At 39.6% G+C, this 24,032-nt stretch overlaps 1 protein-coding gene across 8 annotated transcripts in view; it reads left to right on the top strand.

The window, feature by feature from the left end:
- Positions 1-24,032, top strand: part of LOC110160222 (ephrin type-B receptor 3) — a 65,116-nt gene that overhangs the window by 23,734 nt on the left and 17,350 nt on the right. For all 8 annotated transcript variants that reach the window (XM_020924863.2, XM_020924862.2, XM_055164828.1 and 5 more), the window contains exons 2-5: positions 9,950-10,014; positions 14,196-14,868; positions 20,849-21,004; positions 22,925-23,260. In XM_020924863.2, the coding sequence (XP_020780522.1) occupies positions 9,950-10,014; positions 14,196-14,868; positions 20,849-21,004; positions 22,925-23,260 (1,230 nt within the window). The remainder of the gene's footprint in view (positions 1-9,949; positions 10,015-14,195; positions 14,869-20,848; positions 21,005-22,924; positions 23,261-24,032) is intronic.

The raw sequence follows: 24,032 nt of genomic DNA, 5'->3' as shown, positions 1-24,032 counted from the left end.
TTTCCCTTACACTAGTTCCAATAAAACTCAAGATAATTCTATAACTGTTCACAAAAAGTCACATTTTATCGTATTTCAACGTTCATTGTGAAACTTTTCTAGTGGAGGGTCCATCAAATGTTTTTCTCCATGGAGATGTGATTGCTTCGTCTGGAATGTTTCATAGTATGGTATTAAATCTTTCTATCTTCATGGAAATGAGACCAAATTACAAGTCAGATCTGTGGTAATTGAATAAATGTAAGGTAGAGCTGTTTAATGTCATACTGTGGAACATACCAGGCAGAGTAATGACATATCTCTAAAAACAAGCAGGTGATGGACCCCCAACCAAAAAGTTACACAGTGCACCTTTAAGTCATTCTTTTGTGTTGATATTTGCTTTTCTATATTTACAATCCTAGCGTGGACTTGTGTGACAGCATAGGAGAGGAATTTTGTTAAGTGCAACTGTAGGAGTAAACTTACAATCATGTAGTAAAAGTAGGCAGAGTACTTCTTGAAGAGCAGAGCATTGATGTAACGAGTACACCCGTGGTAAGTAAAAAGGACAACATGCTGTAATGACAAAAGAGAATATGGAATGCACCTGAACAAAGAGCTTTTTACATTCCACCTCAGAGTGTTGAGGTAAGTAGGGCTCTCACTGAGAAACTTGGAAAGGTTGTGGGTTCAAAGTTGTAACTTAAGTAATCCACAGGAGTCAAGTTGTCACAGAGCTTTGGGTTGAACCTGTTGTTAAGGCAATCTCCTTTTATCTGTTATGATTACACCCTAGGCTGCAGAAAACAACTAAAAGATCTTCAGAAATCTCAGTACTGTATCATTTAGAGATGTCATACGCCTACATATGGGTTTCGCAACAGTTTCCAGTGTCTATTGATGAGATATGAGAAAGAATTTGTTGGTGAGGAGAAACAAAATTGAATAGACTCCTGCATGGGGCTTAGAGCATTATCACTTTCCTTTGTCAGAGAGAAAATAATTACATGATTAGATAGATTAGAGCTGTACTACTATTATGAGTAGAATAGTTATTATGGCTGTAATGTTTGTTAGCATTACTGTGATTTCAAAACTTTGCTCTGGTTTCTTAAAGGTGCACGGCGTAAACATTTCTCTCACCTGGAAGGTCCGCCACCTGCTCATCTTCTTGGAGATGTTATTGCTTTGTCTGTAATGTTCTAGACCTAGACATTAAATCTATTCTGATGGAAACATCTATAGGCTGCATTACAGGTCAGATCTGTGGAGAGGAAACCCTTTTCACCTGAGAGAATTATTGAATTTTTTGAACAATAGAAACAACCGTAGTGAATAAATGCTAGATAGATGTGTTTATACCATATATATAACATTCCAAGTAAAGCAATAACCTCCAGCCTCCATCAAACTGCTGATGGACTCTCCACCAGAAAAGGTTGCACAGTGCACCTTTAAAGTTGCAAAACATGCTGATAAACTCATTGTGGTGAATAATTAGAATGCTAGGAAGCGGTTAGGAGAGCGAGTAATAAATGTGGGTCACCGCAACCTGTTTTGAAGACAGTAAAGATCTGAATAAGTGTGGTAATAACAGTTTCAGTTTTATCTTATTAAAGAGATTTGATCATGGTCGTTGGACACTTACAGAAAATATGTGCATTCAGAAAGAAAATCAAACTCTCTTCTCAGTCAGAGAGCAATTAGCCAATTATTCCAGGAGTAATAGTGAACCCAGATAGTGTATGTGTGTATGTGACTACTGTTGATCTTTGTGTTTTGACTTTGTGGTCAATAGTAGACGCTCGATAAACACTGGGGACAATGCAAAGTGAATGCTGAAGCCCAGACCAAGGCAGGAAAACCAGAAATCTGATGAATAGAAGGAGCTAAATGCGCATATTGACACACACACAAAGGGCTAGACGTAAAATAGATTTGGCAAAAGATGAATGAAGGAGCCGCAGAGGTCAAAAACAGGGCGATAATGCAATAAACAAAATTAAACAAAGCAGGAGCTCGGTTTCAACCACCTACATCTGCTTTTATGTGTGCCGATGAGTCACGCCATAGCACTGAAACCCCATAGTCACCATTTAAGAGTACAAGATGCTGACGCACAAAAACGCACATCTAAACAGCACGCACACAGAGGCACACCTGGTTCTACGGTACAGCTGCCCTCCAGTCGTACCTGTGTCAGAGCCCCTGTGCTTTGTAATTAGCGGAGTTAGTGAGAGAGGAGGGCTTGGAGGAGAAGTACTACAGAGGGAGGAGGGAGGGGTCAAGACAAAAGGGCCAATTCCTCGAACAGGACAGGAACTAGGCTAGACTTTTAAGGGCTTGTAAGTATTTTAAAAGCAATTTCCGCAAAATGGCTGCCTGCACAGATAAGTTGTATTTAAGTGTGTTTTCAAAAGTTCATGTGTTCTGCAAGATTTAACAGTGGTGCCTTTTTTTGATCAGTGGTGGAAAAAGTAGAAGAGTGAAAACTGCTGTAATTAATTAGAAATGTAGATTATTTTAGCCAGGCTGGCTCCACCTAGTGCCTCCACTCAATTTCATTTTTTTCCAGCAACTAGGTCAGGAATCGAAATACAATAGATGGTTTGCAAAATCCCCAGAAGTGCAAGTTCAGTCACCAGCCAATCAGCAAAGAGCCATATATTCATTGTTGTCAACGATTCCCGAGATTGAGGATTTAAAGCCGGAATAAAGAGAATGTTTGGTGAATTTCATCAAGGGGAAAGACGTTATTGTCCTTCTTCCTACGGGATTTGGGAAAAGCTTAATATACCAGTTAGCCCTGTTAGCGACGCGTTACATACGTCACGACCAAATAGCAGTGATTGGTTAAATGATAAAAAATACCCGTCTACCATCGAGTGAACGAAATCTAAGGCTGCGAGGTTAGTATGTATGAACTGTATGAAGTGAAACGAAGTAAAATCGGCTGATGAATCAGGCTAAGATTACCTAACAATAATATAAAAATACACTTTGTAAACAAGTCCATGTGCAATCATATTTGACAGAAGACTGAAATCCAAACTGATAAACTAATACAAGAATCCTATGAATTTCAGAAAATGTTTGTAAAGATCTAAACTATTAGATAGGATTGTACAAAGACAGGATATTTTGTTGTTAGCATTACATAATCTACTGTCTTAATAAGTGTGCCAACTCAAATTGTGATTTTGATTTCACTGCGATATTCTGTGCGGACCTCATATTCAGAGAAGCACAATTTCTTCTAAAAGACATCCTGCTAAACGCAATTAAGTAGTAGCTCATTAACATTAACATTAATTAATTTCTGCTTACCAACCATTGTAAATCATTGTTGAGGAACAGCTGCTCCTACAGTCTCCAAAGCCCTAATGTAGTGAGCGAAAATATAGACAATGTGAAAAAATTGACGCCACAGAAATAGTATTTGGCCCTGAGCTATCTCTTGATGAGTAGAAAATAATTGAGGCCAAGGGAGCTGGTGGTGACAAATGTACTGGGCTACGACTTCGTTCATTACACCGACGCAAACTACAATGTGGACAAGCAATACAGTCGGCGAGGGCAACGGCAAGACAAGAGAGGGTCCAAAAGGTAGAAAAAGGAGCTCATTTGCGAGCCTCAGACGTCGTAACCCTGATAGATGCACTTATTGTTTGACAAGCATTGTGTTCTGAGTGACAGCGAGTGCTACAGCCGGTGCACAAGTGTGTGTGTGCTACTGGGGGTGGAGAATTTTGGAGGGGGTTGTCAATTGAAGCTTAGGAATTCCACCGAGGAATCACCTTCTTGGCCCGTTCATGTAGCAGCACCCAATTACTGTGGCTGTGTGTCTTGCTATAAAATAGAAAGGGGGGGACTTCTGCTAATCATGGCACTCCGGCCCCCTACAAAGGCAAAAAGGGCTGCACAGGGCATTTGAATTTGAATGGCATCTCTCCTCCTCTGTCCCTCTTCCTCTTTTTTGTCCCTTCAATGACAAAAGCAGGGGCTAACAAAGATAGTCCACAATGCAATCAGGCTAATAGCGCTAATAAGTTGAGCGCCAGGTCCTCAGCTCTCTGTTGACACATTTCACTGTTTCTGTGGCTAAACAGAAGCTCGAGTGTTTGGCAACCCAGATGTATAGAGTTTAATGGAGTGGCCGCCCCATGCCAGGTTGCCATGCGCTTGCTCGTTTGACTGTATACGCGAACCCCAACCTGAGAAATCACGGAAAAAAACAGCGCACCACCTATAGGATTGTGGAAAGCCGTCATTATGGCTCTTTGGAAGGTATTTGTCATTATTTATTCGAGGCTGAAAGCAAAATTCTCCTGTCAGTGTGATTCATGTGCTGCAGTTAGCACTAGCATCAGAGACCTACCCTCATAGCGGGTCAATAAGCGGATAGGTATCCATCACCGTGACAACAAGATTTTCTTTGAAAGTTGCTCTTTGCTCCCGCCTGTGTTTTTTGGGGAGTTTGTCGAGACACATCTTATGTTCTGCCTTGGGGGGTTTGGCTATCTTTTCTTGTCATCAGAAAGAGACCTCACTAACAAAGATGCTTAAAACTTCTGGAAACAAAATCCAAATAAAATCCCCCAACTGCTTGTTTCTTTTGACCTATATAGTGACGAACAACCTTGAAGTAAAAAACATGCATTCCCCTCACTGACTAGTCGTCTTTTTATTTTCCTTTTTAAATAGTCTGTTTGAACAAAGAAATATTTTAAGAGGCTGTGTACTCATGTGTGTTGGATGCAGCGGTGGGGCCAAATGCTCCAGTCCCCTGTTATTAGGCCTGCCCTATCATTACAGGATTAGATATAGGGCTTGGTCTAAGTGTATGTGCATGTGTGTGTTTGTGTGAGTGTGTGCGCGCAGGCATGTATTTGCTTGCAGAACACATCTCCCCGTATTTCTTTATTATTTTTCCGCACGCATAGCTAAACAAATGTCAGCGCCACTTTCCCCCTCCTTGTATTTGTTATGCTAATCCCGAGTGTATGTGACCTCTCTTATAAATAACACTTTACTGAAGCGATTCGCAGGTTATTCAAACAGTGAATCACTAATTGAATAGTGTTTGCGAGCGACGGGGAGGCTGAAAAACATTTGTGTCGTACGCCGCGAGTGACATCCATCATGGCGCAGTGGGGAGGCTCAGATATGGAGAAATTGGCAAAGGATAAAAAAAAAAAAAAAAAAAAGAGGGGGATGGCAGTTGGAAAGAGGTCAGACCTGTATGACTTCCTTGGAGTAGGAAGGTGGGGAGAGAGAGGAAAGAATTCTGAATCAAATGAAGGGAAATAAAAGATTGTGAAAGCGTGCAAGGAAAGCTGGATTAAACAGCTTGGTGCATTCGTGAATCCTCATCCACTTTTCCTACTACATCTGCACGCTTCACTTCCGCTCTGTGCTTTTATTCCACACACCAATTTGCATGTTCATGTGCTCAATTTACCCCATTTAGTGAAATACTGAAGAGAAACTTTCAAATTCAAACTAGACCTGCATATCTCTTAACTTGTTCATCAGGTTTCTGTTCTTTGGAGTGTGTGATTTGTAATCCATTAAACCATTTTAAATAGCATTGTTTTCTTTTCTCATTGTCTCTCTGTGATCTGCGCGTATTTATTTAATTGTGTCTGTTGGCTTGGCACACACACAAGCAGGTGAATGATGTTTCTAGGTCAGAAGGACTTTATAGTGTCTTGTTACTTGTAATATTAATGCACTTGAAATAGGTCACGATAATACATTTTAAAGAACGATATGGAGAGATATATTGCGATGAACGATAATAATTAAGTGATGAGCAATAAACAATTAAAATAAAGAATCATAATCCCAATAAAAACATTTAATAATAATTAGCCATAAAGGTGACTTAGACTGCAGCCTGAAGTGACCCAAATCCGATTTTTTCACCCCATGCGATCTGTATCTGATTTTTTAATGACACAGATCCGAATTTTTCAAGTGCGACTCAGGCCGCTTGGATATTTGGTCCTAAAACTGATCCATATCTGATCTTTTCACATGCGACTTCAGTCTGAATGGCCAGGTCGCGTTCATCCCACTATGTCATAACAACACGGTAACAAGCACCTGTTGCAAGCAAATACAGCTCAATGCCGATGCTTTTGCTCACTAAAATAGGCCGCTGAAGACGTGTTTCCTCCTTTGAGAGTGGTACAAGTAGGCACTCAAAGATGTACACAAATGTTCTTCTCGTCATACAAAAATTCTGTATGAACTTCCTGTCAGTGAAGCAGCGAAGCACATAGCAATCCTACCACTCTTGGCAGCGACTCCGCACCCACACATTCCTCTCTACGGACGTTGCTGCCACTGCTCCACAAAACGCCATGGCCAAAACCTCGTCCTTCTCCTCCATAAAACAAATAAGCTGTACATGTTCTGGCTCTGGTACGACAGCAACTTTAAAATGGCACTCAATGCTCGTGTCCATGTTCAGGCGACTTCCGTAAACACTGTTGCATGTGACATGGTTGTGTCCTCCGGTGCGTATGCGGGACACATTTGGGGCATTTAAAGTTCACACTGGAGATCACATACAAGTTGAATTTAATTGTAAATGTCAACGACCTTGTAAAAAAGTCGGATTTCACAAAAAAATCCAAATTGAGCATTAAGCCCTGCAGTCTGAACATAGCCTTATTGAACTTGCTGTAGCGTATTACAACAAAAATAACAAAAATCTCCCCAAAGAAAAAGTACTTACTATAAATATTAACCCCAAAAATTCTAGTATTGTTCCAGCTATCATACATTGAAAGATAAGTCGATATATAGTAACTATTGTGTGTAATTTTACTTCTGAAACACATGGTTACTTTGGTTGATTACGTGTACATGTAGTTTGGCAATAGTTGTCAAGTGAGAAAAACTGCAGTAAATAGTAGTAACAGCCTTTATAGTATTAGCACCTGCAGTGGAAAAAGCTAGCTTAATGTAGCAAACGTAATACATTAGCAAATGTAGCTTGAATTTTGTGCTGCACTCTTTTTCCATTTACCCTATGGTCTTCACCGCACATACAAATAAACAAGCTTAACCAGCGTCTAAAACACACAAACACACACACACACACATACACAAACACAGAGCAGGCGACAAAGGGGAGCGGTCCGGGTGAGGTTCAGGTCGGCCTCTGCTTTGCTCTGCCTCATTGACCAGGGATTCACGCTACACTTTGTACGACAATGCACGGCTTAGGCACCAATGCACGTTCACACTTACTCTCCCCAATGACGATGCATCCAGAAGGGAGAGGGGTGTCCATGGTACTGCTGCCAGTGCACTTCTCTGGTCCAACCACGGCACAGGTGCTGGCTGTTTCTCTGTGCGCTTTCAGGCAGCCATTGTTGTTGTTACTGTGCAAGGTCAGACGTAATGACAAGCTGGCGGTACATAGAGTCTAGTCATAATAATAAACAGCACGCCGGCGGAGGTGTATCATTTTCACCGCTCTGGCTTATGCCTATGTCTGGCAGTAACAGGTCCCAAATCGCACTCACAGCACGAACCGGGGGAGGTCCTACTGCTAACATGCACTGACACAATTTCAGAGATGAAAACGGTAGTTGTGTTTGCTGGAGTGTAAAATATAGCTCCAAAGCAAAAGGGTGATTGCTAACTATTTATGTCTGAATGGGAGTTGAATAAGTGGTGGAAATGGCCTGATGTTGAAATTGACCCTTGTTAAAGCAGCTTGCCGTACACTTAAGCTTATAGGGTCACTTATAGCACATCTTTAATGGATGTAAATAATATTTCAGTTTCAATTGCATTTTACTGTATAGCAAACATAAGCTTATATTGCTTTTTTAAAACTACAATGCTACATAGGAATAGAGCAGTAATTGAATATAAACAGTACAGTAATTTAACAGGGATGGAACAATAACTGAAATATTGTGATATCATTTTGTCATAATTCTCACAGTAATATCATGGACCATCACAATATATTGAATTACAAGTCTCTTTGCTTAAATTTTGAGTTATAGTGCAGCAATAGCTAAAAAAAAAAGACAAAGGGAACTACATAGACCATGATCCTTTGCTCCATTTCAGTGTAGACTAAAGGCAGAAATAACAGTTCTAAGCCTTAGTTCTTTGGATTAAGTCTTGTCAAGGCATTTTAAGAGGAAAATCTCCACAATATATCGCAATAAATAACCTACCGAGCGATAATCGTGAGCCTCCCCACCATATCGGGAGCTTTCCCACGATACTGCAATAAATATGACATATTTAAAAGCAGGGACATTTTAAAGTAGCTGTAATCTTTATTGTTACTTTTGGACATTAGGACACAAGTATTTCTACAGATAGACAGATAGACTTTAGTGAGCCTGAAGGAAAGCCAAATTTGTGTGTAAAATTGCACTTGTGCTTATATATGAAATTCTCAAATCCAGAATAGAGATTGTTGCTGAGACTGTTTATTTGGGGGTAGCAGTAGAAGTGTTCGCGGAAAAGGCTGGGAGCAGAATTTGACCCTTGCTACTGCAACATGCTATTCACTTAAGCTTCGAGAGCCACTCCCTACAGACACTTCTCATTGTGTTATTGTGTGAACTGGCTCTGTGAAGCTTCCAGACCATTTTACCCCGAGGCGTACAAGCCACAGCAGCGTTTGAAATCTGCTTGTGTGTAGTAGTGTTTTTTTCATACTCAAGAAAGAGTACATTCTTAAAAGTACTCATTACTATCATGTAAATGTAAAAGTAAATGAGAATTCCCAACTGTTCTGAAATCTTCCAGTTGTGCCACAATTAAAGGTGCATTATTTAACTTTTTGGTTTGGGGTCTATCACCTGCTTGTTTCTATGGACATGACATTAAACAGCTTTTATTCAGTTACAGGTGGTTTTATAGCTCGAAAAATAAAGTATTCTGATTGTGAGTGGGGTTGCCTCTCCACAGATCTGACCTCTAACTTGATCTGGTTTGGTCTTCATTCCAGACAAAGCAATAACCATAAAGTTACACAATGCACTTTTAATGCTGGAATATTTTGCGTTATTTACGGATACATACTGTGGAATCCAGCTCTGCTACATGTTTTCTCAAATTTGCAAGAAGGGAGTCGACTAAACAAAAAAGAAAGAATTGTACTGAACTCTAACGTACCATGCGAATCTTTTTAAACCAAATAAGGGATAAAAAATGTACACGTCTTTTTTTTTTTTTTTTTTCTGTCAGTATAGTCTTTCTCAGTCTATAGCCCTAGTTTTTCCTCGTCTTTTACTGTCTTGTACCACAGCGGTCGAGATCATAACGGTGGCTACTTGCTGTGCCTTGAGCGGCAGGTAGTTAAACACTCGACATTTATAGCGTTCCTTGACTCCTTTTCAGAGAAGTCAGTTTTTGCGAACAGTTCAGATAGTGACCAAAATGACCCTTTTCGTAGCATTGTGCAGAATGTGTGAACAGGGATAAACGTAAACTCTGTGTGGTATCAAAGTTAGGTCACTACTAACTTTTGCTACGGTCGAGAGCTTCCCTTTTGTTCCAACTAACTTTATTACCCTGTATCCATTCAAGCCTTTTGTTGGGTTGTATATCTTGTTGAGTTTTACAACCTGTACCAGGCCACATGTGTGAATGTGTGTGTGCGTGCCATTTCGAGTGAGTACACATGTGCTAGTGGGAACCTTTTTTCAGAACGTCTTGCCCTGGTTTCCTTAAAAAAACAGGTCTAATTGCAACTAATTACCCAGACGAGAAATGCCAATAAACCTTCGCGATAAACCTTCTGGATTCCAAGCTCTGTATAACAGAAAGACATGATGAAATCTACTGTCATAAACGCACATCAAAGCAAGAATCTTGTTTATGAGTCTTTTATGGCGTCTGAGGTTGTAAAATTATCAAAAGTTGTATTGATCTTGTCTGCAGCTTTGTTCCTGACAGTTGTTTCATTTTATTTCCACAGAAACGCTTATGGACACAAAGTGGGCTACGACGGAATTAGCATGGACGGCACATCCCGAAACAGGGGTACGTTTTGGACATTTTTCAAATAGACCTGTCATGATAACAAATTTTGAAGTATGACATATTGCTGAAGTAAATACAGATGATAAACAATAATACTGAAACTAATTTATGCAACTGACACAATAACTCTCAAGCAGGATCACCTACAAAAAACTCTATTATTCTAAATGTAAAATAAGTTATTAAGAAGTTACAAGCTTACTAACCTTTTATGGCTTAAATCTTATTGTATAGCTGAAAGTATCGCCAAAAAATTCCCCAGTAGTGCAAAGAAACACACAATAAACACTGAGTCCAAAATTATATTGTTCCAGCTTTCATATTGAACAATATAGTGTTTCTCGTGACAGGCCTGTTTTCAAATCTAAACTTAAAATACATCAACAGATCATTTAGAATTACTTGATTACCTATTACTATTCAACAAGATGCGCTTTTTAAGGCTGAAATAGGCACCCGGCAATTCGATTTCACTGACCCACCCCGAGACAGATGTTACCTTTCGTTTTGCTCACTTAAAGACATAAAAATCCTCATGGAGAAACCATTTGGACACTAAAATATATCTATGTGTTGACCTTTTACATAGGCAGACATCCAAATCTACCGCACACAAAGTACCAGTGACAGTCTGCGTTGCTTTCCCATGTGGTTCCTACAAAGGGTTCCATAGAGTGGCATTAAAGAGCCTCCACCCTCCTCGACCATACTTCAAATGTGGAAGGCGCTCCTCCTCTTCGCTTTTGTGTGTGCCTTCTGACTTGGGCCTCGTTTTTTTGAAAGATGGCGCCCCATTTTTTCTTCATTGTTTTTACCTCATTGCCTTCACTCCAGATCCCACCCCAGCTGTTCCGAGTCACCCAACCTTCCTATTTGGCCTTTGGTTTAATTCAGAGTAACTAAGCGCTAATGAAGCCAGCCACACCAGACACCAGTGGAGCGGACAATCAGAGGTGCAGCCCCCCTTCGCATCATCCTTTCATGGCCTCCTCACCCGTCCCTCCTCCTATCTGTCCATCTTCGGGCTAGTTTAAGCTGCCATTCAACTCTGATCCCACCAGCCCCATGAAGACAAACCCCTCCTCGCGTCTGTCAGCCAAAGTAGCAACAGATGCTCCTTTTGAAGACTTCTGCATACAGTGGAGCGCGCCACACACTCCAGAGTTCCCATTCGCAAAGACAGGCAGTTGGTCTTGTTTATTCATTGTGGTTGAATGTGCAACAGTCAGTGCTTAAGCCTCTTTTTGTAGACCAGTTTTTCAGAGTATTCATACAGTTCCACAAAACTCAACAATGGGTACTGTGAACGCTCTGCCAGTCCCAAGCCTGGATAAATGAATATACATTTCACTCTATGTCAGATATTTGCTAAATCAATATAAATTACTTGGAGAGCTCACTAGAGAGTCAAACGCTAGCATCATCACTATCAGTAAGCATTTTGGAGTCCAGTAAGACTTCGTAAAGGTCTGTCCGTAAATCAGGAAGTAATGCTTGTGCCATGTTAGTAGGGGTGTGCAAAAATATCGAAATATGGATATATCGTATTGTTTAATGTGTTGACACAGTATTGATATCGTGGGCTGCTGTATAGAGAATTTTTGGTATATTTTACAAAATTATTTTGTTACAGCGCTACAATTTTGTTGCTTGTTCAGTGGACAGAAACTCATGCGACACATTTAACATTTTCACTTTGATGGGTAAAATTTTTCATAAGAGAGCGGGAAGGAAAAAAAATTTATTCAGGTCAATGTGACCCTGAGGAGAGCGTGAGGGTTTTAATGAAACCCAGCTCTAGTTGTTAGCATGCTAGTTGTTACTGTGATGACAAACTCTTAGCACTTAGCAACAGCACTTATAAACTCATTGTGGGGAATAATTAGAATTCTAGGAATATCTTACTCAGCAAACTGTTTAAAATGAACAAGTTCTGTTCTTCACGTATTTGAGACAGTAAAAATCAGCACCATTAAAGACTGAAATTTAAAAAGCTATTAGAAGTAGTAATTCTAAATTTAAACCAGCTGACAACTGAGAAACACAAGCTAAAACACACAAACAGCAATTTTCAGGTACTATTAAAGCCATCTGCGTCTCTGCCTTGGCGTGACCAAACGACCAAACACATCATGACATGTCAATTTGTCACAGTCATTTTATTTTCATACTTAATGCTCAACATCTGGATTGCACATTACTCTGACATACAGTACATAGGGAATCACACTTCATCTAAGTATCAAATAAGGATACTCGGTTGCTACTGCTCAAAATACGCAGGCAATATCGAGTAAACAGCAAATCACATATCATGATCTTTACTGCAAAAATCAATGCCTAGAAACTTGACCTTTCTCACATGACCTGCTTAATTCATTGAGGATTCACAAGTGGATAGTCGCTGGAGGACCTCTTGCCAGGTCTCACAATCAACCCATACACAACCGTTGCGATGTCTTCTGCATATATTCATAGCGGTATTGCTCTCATGCAGTGGGTGATTTATGACTGCAAACTAAATAGCCATTGACACTTTATGCTTTTAGCCATCTCATTGACCCGGCTGGCGATTATTGATTCCCTATGGTTGCTTCTTCCTCCTTCTCTCAGCCTCTTGTCGGGCCATCCCTTCCTCTCTCTCTCTCCCTTGTGGCCTCCAGGGTCTTGGATGAATGGCCTTGTCTCTGCCACATCCATATCGCCGGCCTAATTAAGATGCCCACAGCTCACAGCAAAACAACTATCAGTGTTTTTCTATGCAGCTAAATGTCTAGTAAGGCAAAGTTTTATCCCCTATAGAACAACTGCAGACATTTCATTTAGTTTGATTGGATTAACTTTTAAAATATTATGCTGTTATCAGGTTAGATGTAGGAGGAAGTAATAAGTAGTCACGGCGCATACTCCCTGTGTTGGTCTTTTGAATATAAGCAAAATATGAAGTGATACTGTAATGTAAATTTGCAGATTTCTGTTAGATTACAAAAATATCTATAGTTATCAGGTTACTAAACAAAAAGGTGCACAATGTAACTTCTAAGGTGGAGGGTCACTTACTTGCTTGTCTCCATGGAGATGTTATTTCTTTGCCTGGAATGTTCCACAGTAGGGCATTGAACATATCTCCCATGTATTTGTTTGATTACAGATGTTCTATAGCTCAAAAATACCTTAAGAAATATGAATTCTTACAATTTGCAGGCTTGCTTCTCCATAGATCTGACCGTTAACCTGTCTCTATTGTGATTACGAAGTTTATTTCCATACTGTGGAATAATCAAGGCAAAAACAGTAATATCTCCATGGAGACAAGCAGAAAAGCGACACAATCCACCTTTAATTATCAATTGCTCATCCTTACCTATGTACTGTATATCCAAACTTAGTCGTATGAAGGTCAGGAAGAGCACCTCAAAGATCAAAAAACAGAATATTTTGTACAGCTCAAAATAATTTCTCATCATGTAAAACAAAAAGCATCTCCGTGTCTCACTAAATGATTTAATGACATTTTCTATTCAGACTGAAAAATACATTAGAGCTTGCTGAACCTTTCACATTCTACTTTGTACGCGCTCATTTACCCCTGTTAGTAATCATTGCTCAGGAAATATACCCCATTTTACCTAAGTAAGGCTTCCCCTGGGTCTGTAGTAGCGTTTTACAGAAGCCTCAGAAGTCATGTTGAGACAGAAAACACGAAGGTTAACTGGTGCCTTTCGTCCCATCATTAAAACATGTTGTGATCATTGCTCTTGTAGCTCATGTGTAATTGCTTGTGAAGGAGTGTAGCTGCTAATTTCACAGAGATATGGGGTAAACATGTTATGATAAGATGCTGACGTTTACTGTAATTGTGATGAATTCCCTGGCATCAATCCCAATTTTTCACCACAATAAACCAAGTTGAAAGGCGTATCTCAGCATAAAAGAGGAGGTGAATTTTGGTATTACTTAAAAAAAAGAAAGAAGAAAGACATTCCTTGGCTTTTGTTGCCCCGGGTCACAACCTCTGTCAAGTTATTTAACATTCTTCTATTATGTAATGCGCATACAATTTGAGCACAAGATGTACCCCAGATAAACACAAGCGTTTTAGTTTCAGACATATATTGCTTTGGAAATGTTTTCTTGTGCATGTCAGAATAGGTTACTGATTGTGGTTATTTTCTTCGCAGTGGGAAGAGGTCAGCGGCTACGACGATGCCATGAACCCCATCCGGACATACCAAGTGTGTAATGTACGTGAGCTCAACCAGAATAACTGGCTGCGGAGTGACTTCATCCCACGGAAGGATGTGCTGCGTGTGTATGTGGAGATGAAGTTCACTGTGCGTGACTGTAACAGCATTCCCAACATCCCCGGCTCCTGCAAAGAGACCTTCAACCTCTTTTATTATGAATCCGACTCAGATTCTGCCACTGCCACTAGCCCCTTTTGGATGGAAAACCCTTATGTCAAAGTGGACACGATAGCCCCAGACGAGAGCTTTACGATGCTTGAATCTGGTCGCGTGAACACTAAAGTCCGAAGTTTTGGACCGTTATCTAAAGCTGGCTTCTACTTGGCCTTCCAGGATCTTGGAGCTTGCATGTCCTTGATCTCGGTCAGGGTGTTTTACAAAAAGTGCTCCACCACTATTGCCAACTTTGCTGTTTTTCCGGAGACAGCGACGGGAGCAGAGGCCACTTCTCTGGTGATTGCTCCTGGTACTTGTGTTCCTAATGCCTTGGAGGTGTCTGTGCCACTCAAGCTCTACTGCAACGGAGACGGAGAGTGGATGGTGCCAGTCGGAGCGTGCACCTGCTCAGCTGGGTTTGAACCAGCCATGAAGGATACACAGTGTCAAGGTGAGTTTTATACACTAATTATCAGTGCAGTATTTTTGAGATTGTAAAAATATGTCATACGCTACAGCCTCTGTGCATATATTTTCTGTGGTTAAACAGCTTCTTCAAAGGTCCATTAAATTATCCAGTCACTCCCAAAATTACAGCTAACACACTCCATTTAGTTTATTATTTATTCTTTTCTTTCCTGTTGCGGTCTGTATGAATCTTTATAATATCCTAATAAAATAAATCATTGACTAATTAAATAAACGGAGACACTGTTGACGATTAATCGACAAGGGACTTACAGGTGCACTGCATAACATTCCTAGTGCGGTCTGTCACTTGTTTGTCTCCATGGAAACTTGCTGTGTCTCGAGTGTTTCACAGTATAAATTAAACTTATCTAACGCAAGGGAAGGAATTATTGTATTTTTGTGCAATAGAAACACCTGTAATGCATAAATGCTCGATGTATATGTTTAATATCACACCATGTAACTATTCCAGACAAAGCAATAACATCTCCATGGAGACAAGCAGGTGGCAGACCCTCCACCAGAAAAGTTATACAGTGCACCTTTAAGGACTACAGGCCTACATGGAGGAATAACTGTATGCAGCGTGACTCTGTTTTAGGCTTTTTGCCCTATCAATAATGTATCATGTTACAGCTAAGAAACTTGGATTTGCATTTTGCATGGACTTGACTGCAGAGAGAATTACAATGAGTCGTAAGTCATGCTGAAGGACACTTGATCTGGCCTGTAATTGGATGCATGCAAATTGTAAAAGCGTACTATTGTTTTGCTGAAATTCTCCATCGCAGGTTAATGTTAGTACCTCCTCTTCCAATCCACATCATCACAAACCGTTTAGTCGCCTTGTTTTCATTGACAAACTAATCCACGGACAACACGCTAAAATAATGTGTGACACTGGCAGCGCTCCTCTGACCCTAGTTTGTGCCTGGCATCTGGTACAGGTAAATAAATGGAAATGACAATACGGGCTGGTTTGTGTTTACGAGAGCCGCTGCTGGGAGGGACCATGGCGGTTTCAGGTTAGATGGGAAAACATGATGGGTTCACAGAGGTTGAGAGCAAGGTGAATTTAAACAGCAAGGTCTGGGCTTAAACGGGGTGCGGTGACAGGGAGGGGGTGGGGGCAGTGAGCGGGGTCAGGGGGGCGTAAAATTAGGCTCGGGGTGCAGATGGAACCAAGACAGGAGAGGGAGAGAGAGAGAGAGAGACTGGTGGAACTATTGATCGCCTGGATGGATTGCTCTGTAGGGGTGCATGAAATTAGAAAAGCACACAAAATCTAAAGATTATTTTGGAAATGTCAAAGATATCAATATGCCCTATTACCACTGCAGTTCAACAGTATTTTAGATGAAGAAATAGACAAACTTTATTGATCCACAAGGGAAATTATTTGGACACAGCAGCTCGCAATCAAAATATATTATAATAACAAAGAGCAAAAATATAAATGGTGATTAAAAAAAGGAGCAAAAATAGCGAGACAAATGAAAAAAGTATTAGTTGCTGCAACAATTATTCAGATGTGACTACTCAACAGCACAAGAATATTTTGTGATTTTTAATGTCATTTGATCCAAAATTTCAATGTAGGTATAGAAATAGTCACTTCACTTGTTGACTAATTGCTTACTCGTCAATTACATAATTAATTATCTTGAAATAAACTCGTAAAAGAATGAGTGAAATCATTCATCATTCGTTGCTATAGTTATAAATAGCCCATCACTTTTGTTAACCTGTTTTGAACACAAATTGTTTAAAGTTGCGCTCACAGGTCAAATGGCAGCTGGCCCCTTGCTAAGAGCAGGTTGTGTGTTTGGTGAAAGAGCACAGGTCCACAGCACACACAGTTGAAAAGTCATTTGTTTTGTTGTGACAGCTCAAGGTGAAAACCCTGGTGACCGCCGCCTGATAAAACCCACTCTAATCAAGGCTTCACTGGAACCACATAAGATAAATCCTCATAGTTCTTCTAGCACCAGGCTATAGGCCATTTATCTTGAAGAGGACATTTTTGTAATACACTAAAATCTAGTTTTAATATTACGATGGGTACAATTCACTCAATTTAATGTCTACACAGCTACGTAAGCGTCTGTGAATCTGTACATACGTTGTTTTGTGCAGTTATTTATAGAGATGTAATGATATGCACATCTCCTGGTCTCACGATATTCATTTACGATATTTATTGCGATATTGTGGAGATGCTAAAAGAATTGAAGAAATGCTACTTTTTCCTTTTAAAAAGCCTTGATGAGCCTTTGGTGCTATATTACTTTGATATTCCAAAGAATTAAGATAGAAGTTATTTTTAACAGCTATTTCTTCATACAGTCTGCAGTGTTTCTCATAGATTTCATTTAGATTGTGGAGACAGAAATACAAGTCTAGTAATAATTTTCTCTCATACTATTTGTGGAGTTTGAATCACGTATTGCCTGCATTTGATATTTTAGCAGTCGTTTTGTACAGTATAATTATGTTTTAAGCTTTGTATGGAGCAACAAAGTGAAATTTAGCTATGCCAATGTCTAGTCCGTGTTCTTTTAGACTATGGGGGAAAGGTTTAGACTATGCAGGCCCATCAGAGTCTCTTTGATTGATGGGAAACACTGAGTCTGAACAAAACAAAAGATCACACTCTTAAGTATTTCCCTCTGTTTTTTACCTGTTACTGCAATAAAACAATGCATGTAAGCTAAGAATCTTACAATCTGATATATTGTGACAGCCCATAATGTGATTGTGAGACAAGATCACGATATTTCAGTAATTTTACATCCCTAGCAATCTGGACTGAAAAGAATGCTTCATTTCATAATAAAAGCTGAATCAACTAATACTAATCATTTGGCACAGTGTGATACAGCCAGTTGACCTGATCTTAGTACAAGTAACACAATTTTTTTCTCATTTTATTCCCGTTTGTCCTTGTTTCGCATTCTGCCCCATCTCCACTATTCCTCTCCAATCCGCTCCCTTATGTCTCAAGGCTGTTGCTCTCATTAACACGCCACCACAGTTACAGTAAGGATTCCTGCATTAATATTAATTGTTCGGCCTGTTTTTTCCTACTTCTTACCCATCGCAGCGGCACATTTTTCGCCCCAATATTCTTTACTTTTCTCCATGCTCCACACTTTTCCAATTTGGGCATACATTCTAATCAGTTCCTTAAGCTCTATGTTCTGCTTGAGAGGATAAGACACAGGGGAGTGGGGAGGGGGGCCGGATTAGCATTTTCTGTGCCCCCACCTCTTCCACCTCTTCCACCTCTTCCTCCCACAACTGTAGACTCTTGTTTTCCTTTTTGCCCTCTCCATTTTTGGTGGTTTTTCTCTCGGGAAAAGAAAGAAAGCAGTAAAATGACCTGACCCTGTAAGAACCAATAATGTAATGAGCCGTAATGGTATACCTGCAGGTAACGCACAAATATACTTAGATGGAAAAATGTTTTTGCACATTCAGCTAAAGAAAATATATGCTTTTGGATAAATTACATTATAATTAGGGATAGACACAAAAAAAAAAGTTAAAGTTGCAGTGTGAAACTTTTTTGGTGGAGGGACAGTCATCTGCTTTTCTTTCCACAGTATGACATAACACTTATTCTCTAAGGAGACAACAGGTGACACCACAGGGTCAGGTTACATGTCAGATCTGTGGACAGGCGAGCCCTTCTAATAGTCATAGTCAAATAGTAGTAGTAAATAGTAAATATGTGTTGGCAACTCCACTTTGAAAGATTACAATGCCATTTTCTGTGTTTTTACTAGGGATGTAACAATAACTGAGATATCTTGATATTGTATCATCAATTTCTCACAATAATATCATAGCCCAGTACAATATATTGAATTACAAGTCTCTTTGCTTAAATTAAGAGTTATAGTGCATCAATAGCCACAAAAAGAAAGCGGGAACTACATAGACCATGATCCTTTGCTCTATTTCACTGCAGACTACAAGAAGAATTAACAGTTTTAAGCACTTTTAAGTCTTAGTTCTTTGGATTAAGTCTTGTCAAGGCTGTATTATTGTTATTGTTGAGCTTTTCCACAATATCACAATAAATATTGTAGAGTGAGGTTCATACCGTGACGATATCATATCATGAGACATGGATATCGTTACACCCCTAGAGTTTTTTATATGTGATAATATAATGATATTACAAAGTATTGGCCAGATCTAATGATCAAGGAATTGCATGTTGTCTTTTTTTTTTTTTAGCTAGAAGTGATTGACTGGCCCTCCACTGAAATAAACTGCTACTGTTTGGCCTAACAGTTTCTTCAATTCCTCCATTAAGGCTGCATGTAAAAAAAAAGACTTTATAGTTTACTCTGGTGACACGAACTCAAATGAACCCGTACATCTCGGTGGCAGAGAGGTCTGATTCTCCCACCTGCTAAAGACCAGAAGATTTCTTATCTGTTTATAAAGCCGTCCTTCCTGTTAGCCAGTGGTGTGGATGGTTCTGATTAATGGAACCAGAGCAAACAGTCTCTGCACTAATGTACACGTTGCTGTCAACCATGGCTCTAGTGCTAATATTGGACTTAGAAAAAATGAGAAAACAGCAGAAGCAAGAAGCCGTCTGCTGTGAATTTGACCTCCAACCTGTTTTAACCAGGGAGTATCTATCACTCAGGAGAACAAACATGGTGAAATGTGCTAGTAGGTCAACAAATCATGGATAGCTTTTGAAAAGTTTTCCATGCACACTTTGTACTTTTACTGCGGCTTTTATGAAGTGTCACTGTTTGCTTGCAATCTGCAACTTATCAGAAATGCAATAAAAACAATGCATCATTAACTGTAACAGAAAAAAAAAAACTGTAACAGACCTATCAATATTCAGGATCAGTCTATGCTAGAATTAAAGTCACTGTTTATACTTTGGCCGATTAGTCAAGTAATCGTCCTGTTGAGTCTTAATACACCAAATGCTTTAGTAGTTGACAAATATTTTGATTAGGATTACAGGGGTTTATATGGATAACAGTTGAAAGGAGAAAGCATGGAGTTGAGTTATAGTTTTGGGAGTGACTGAACAGTTTACTCCACCCTTTCTCTCATAAAGATACTATTTATAGTATATATCATTGTATACATTTGTTTTTTCGCTCAAGATCCTAAAAATTGTGGGAGATTTTGTCAGTGCCAAATCACACTTTTAGAATGTCTTTAGTCTGAAACCCTAGCTTGCATCTTGTTTAGTACTGTACATTCAATCGTAGGTTGATCATGAATTGGACATAAATGACATCTTTTTCATTATTCATTTGAATTCCACTGCAATTCTAACTGGGAACTATCCTGTGATGTAGGCCTATTGTGAGATATGGTTGTTTGGAAATAAATGAAAACATTTCTTTCTTTTATGTCCATAGATGCATGTATTTGTACCCTTTTTACACGAAGTCCTGTTCAGTAGTTGATTGGCAGGCCGTATGTTTATGTGTACATTTATCATTAAGCAGGAGCAGATGAAAGCTCCATGCCACAGTGGCGCCTCTATAGGCTGTGCTGATGATGTGGGCTGACAGTGGTTTCACATGAGCATTGGTTTATGCAAACAGCGACCGGCTGCTTTAAAGCTCTTTACTTGTGCACACAGTGCTCAGGCCATTAGTGAGGAGCACAGGGAGCATGTAGAGATAGAAAAACACATCATTTGCATGTGCATAGTTACCAGTTGTAGGCATAAGTTTTCACTATAAAAATGACCAATAAGCTCCACATTACCGTAAAAAATTCTGATATTTTTGAGAAGGAATTTGTGTGTGAATGCACAAAAAGACCAGGGCAGGGCAGATCTTGCAATCATCAAGATGTGATTATTTTTTATTACTTCATCATTTAGTTTGCATCTGAATGCTACAGTGGTTATGATGTTATAAAATATAATCATATAAAATGATCTTTTTGTTGTATTTCTCTAGCCTGCAGTCCTGGAACCTTCAAGTCCAAACAAGGGGATGGCTTCTGCCTCCCGTGCCCTGCCAACAGCCGAGCCACGTCAGGAGCAGCCAGCATCTGCTCCTGTCGGAACGGCTTCTACCGCTCCGACACAGATGCACCTGAGTCTGCCTGCACCAGTAAGTATCTGCTAAATGGTTTTCATACTAATCAATACAAAAGCATGTATCAAAGCTAGATGCTTACGTGAACAAGTATTGATACTGAAAAAAATTACATACATTTCTATTAGTGGCTACACCCTGGAACTCACTATATTATAGTAGATTTCTGCATTTTAGCAATATCAATTCTAGCTGCCCCATAACCGTATTAAATATTATTGGCCTGTTGAATAAGACAAAGCTTGACATTTCCACAATAGTTTTATATTGCCTTCACCTATATCAGAAACACCTTGTAATATTAAAATAGCATTATGTTATGATGGACACTGGAAAAGAAGGAGTTCTATTTACGAATATGGTATCAGAATCAGCATTGAGTAACAGGGCTTTTTCTGAGTTTGTAATTTTTGCATTATGACACTACATTGTGTTCATATTCACTTCTTCTTCAGAATGGTCTCTTCTAACTACTCGGCCTGTGTCAACACTGGCTGCTGTAAAAATTAACTCCTACTGTAAACCATGTCCGCCCAGACTTCCCTCTTTGAATTGTAGCTGCTATAGCTTTTTATCAGTCTACAGGGGTTTGTTCCCACCACACTGCAGAGATAGCAAACAAATCTGCCAGCTTTCCCAGCCTTATCCTTACAACCTTATCAACCTATACCCCTTCTCCCCAACTGCCAGAAAGGCTATCTCCTGTTAATTCAACCATCCTTTCTGCAGAACAATTTTGGGCCCTGCTACTTTTACATTTTTCGCAATTGCAGAAATGTTATTGAATCTTTGAGTAGAGATTTTTTCAGTAGCTGGGAGAGAGTCAGGTTATCCCACTGTGCAGAGTGAGATAAGGCAGTTTTAATTGGATAAGACTTAGCAGAGCTCTGCTGCTATATTGTCACTTTCTGAACACAATGCTATTCAAATTTGAACTCCTGTACTCATCTGGAAAGCTGAAAAGTAAAGGCATAAAAGACGTATTAGTGGAAGATTTCTTGTATTATGTTGATAGCCGTACACTGAATGCACAGATAATCAAATGTAAATATGTCCTGTTATTATGCTGTATTTATTTCCACCTATGGCACAAGACAATTCTATTCAATCAGTAGTGGAACGTAATAAGTAAAAGTATACATTTTAAGTATCTGTACTTTACTTAAGTAGACTTAAAAGTGGTCACTTTTTACTTTTACGTCACTAAATCTGAGAGCAGGTATCTGTATTTTCTGCTCCACTAGATTTTTTTGTTTGAGACTTACTGAAAAGTCTGAGGGTTTATTTTTAACACTTTCAAAATGTGAGCAAAGACAAATGTAACATCAATAAACAAATGAAAACAGCTAAATCAAAAGATTCAACTGTTTTTTTCTGAACAAAATTCAGCACAATTCTTTATCAAAATCACTACATTTGAAGCTTTATTAGATCTCAAAATCTGTGCGAATACTTTTTTATTCTTTTAAGTACATTTTTAAGTGGGTATTTATTTATTTTTTGCTTGTTTCTATGGATATGTCTTTGTTCTGCCTGGAATGTTCCACAGTGTGACATAAAACAGCTCTACCTTACATTTATCTTTTATTCTTCTATTAAATTACAGCTCCAAAATACCTAGACCTAAAATACTTAACATACATTCCGACTGTGAGCAAGTTTGCCTTTACTGAGATCTGACCTGTAACTTGGTCTGGTTTGGTCTCCATGAAGATAGACAGGCTTAATGTTCTACATGAAACATTCCAGACAAAGCAATAACATCTCCATGGAGGGAAGTATTTGATGAACTCTCCACCAGGAAAGTTACACAATGTACTACTATTTGGAGATACTTTTACTTTTACTTGAGTATTTCTTTGCTCTGTACATTTACTCAAATAATACAATTGAGTACTTATTCCACCACTGCATTCAATCTTCCTTCTATTTCAGCTGTTCCCTCCCAGCCACGCAGTGTCATCTCCAGTGTCAATGAGACCTCCCTGGTGTTGGAATGGAGCGAGCCTCGTGATATGGGCGGACGCGATGACATTTTCTACAATATCATCTGTAAGAAATGCCTTCCGGAGCGGGGCATGTGCACCCGCTGTGACGACAATGTGGACATCTCTCCTCGCCATCTCGGACTCACCCAGCGCCGCGTGACTGTACGGAACCTCCAGGCTCACACGCAGTACAGCTTTGAGATCCAGGCCGTCAATGGGGTGTCCAGCAAGAGTCCCTACACACCACAGTTCTCCGCAGTTAACATCACTACAAATCAGGCTGGTAAGACAATGCTGCAAACAGGCACAAGACTATCAAGGACATATATGTTTCTTAAACATCCTATATTACACGAAATGGATTCTTGTGAGCATTAAGCCATGTTGTAAGGCCTCAAAAACATACCTGGAGTTGTGTTTTGTTTCATTCACACATATTTGAGTAATCCTTTTATTGGTCTGTGTAGATCTCCTAAGCTCAAAATGCTCTGTTCCACCTTGTGATGTCATTAAGCAGTAGTTTTAGTGATCAGCTACCTTTTCCCTTTAGTTCAGAAGAGATTGGCAATTCTAAGACTGAAATCATCTGAATGATTCTAATGAAGGTGTATGGAGTTTAAAAACACAGTGGAGCACTACCATGACATCACAAGGTGGAACAGAGTGTTTTTTGTTTAAGAGAAGAACTCAGCCTAAACATGCAGGGTTAGTGTGTTAAACGTGTGTGAATGAAACAAAAAACTCCAGGCATGTTTCTGATAAGACAACAACATTATAACATAGATCAGGAAATAGTGTAATGGGCCCTTTAAGAAGCAGTGATCATTCTTTAGTGTGTGTGGGAGTATGGTATATTTTTCATTGAACGTGGATCAGGAAAAATCTTCTGAATGAGCTCAGGAGGGGGCCTTTTTTTCGCACGCCTACATTTCGCCTCTGTATTAACACAATACTGCAAATAGCAATTGTTACTGAAGCTTTGCATATTGGAAGCCTCCTGGAGCTGCCCACTTACTGCAACCCACCAGCTACTGTGGTAACGAGGCCATTCAAGA

This window comes from Boleophthalmus pectinirostris, unplaced genomic scaffold (genome assembly GCF_026225935.1).
Source record: "Boleophthalmus pectinirostris isolate CB_2022bp ecotype Guang Dong unplaced genomic scaffold, ASM2622593v1 HiC_scaffold_7, whole genome shotgun sequence".
Lineage (NCBI taxonomy): Eukaryota > Metazoa > Chordata > Actinopteri > Gobiiformes > Gobiidae > Boleophthalmus > Boleophthalmus pectinirostris.
This window is presented reverse-complemented; position numbering and strand designations above follow the sequence as displayed.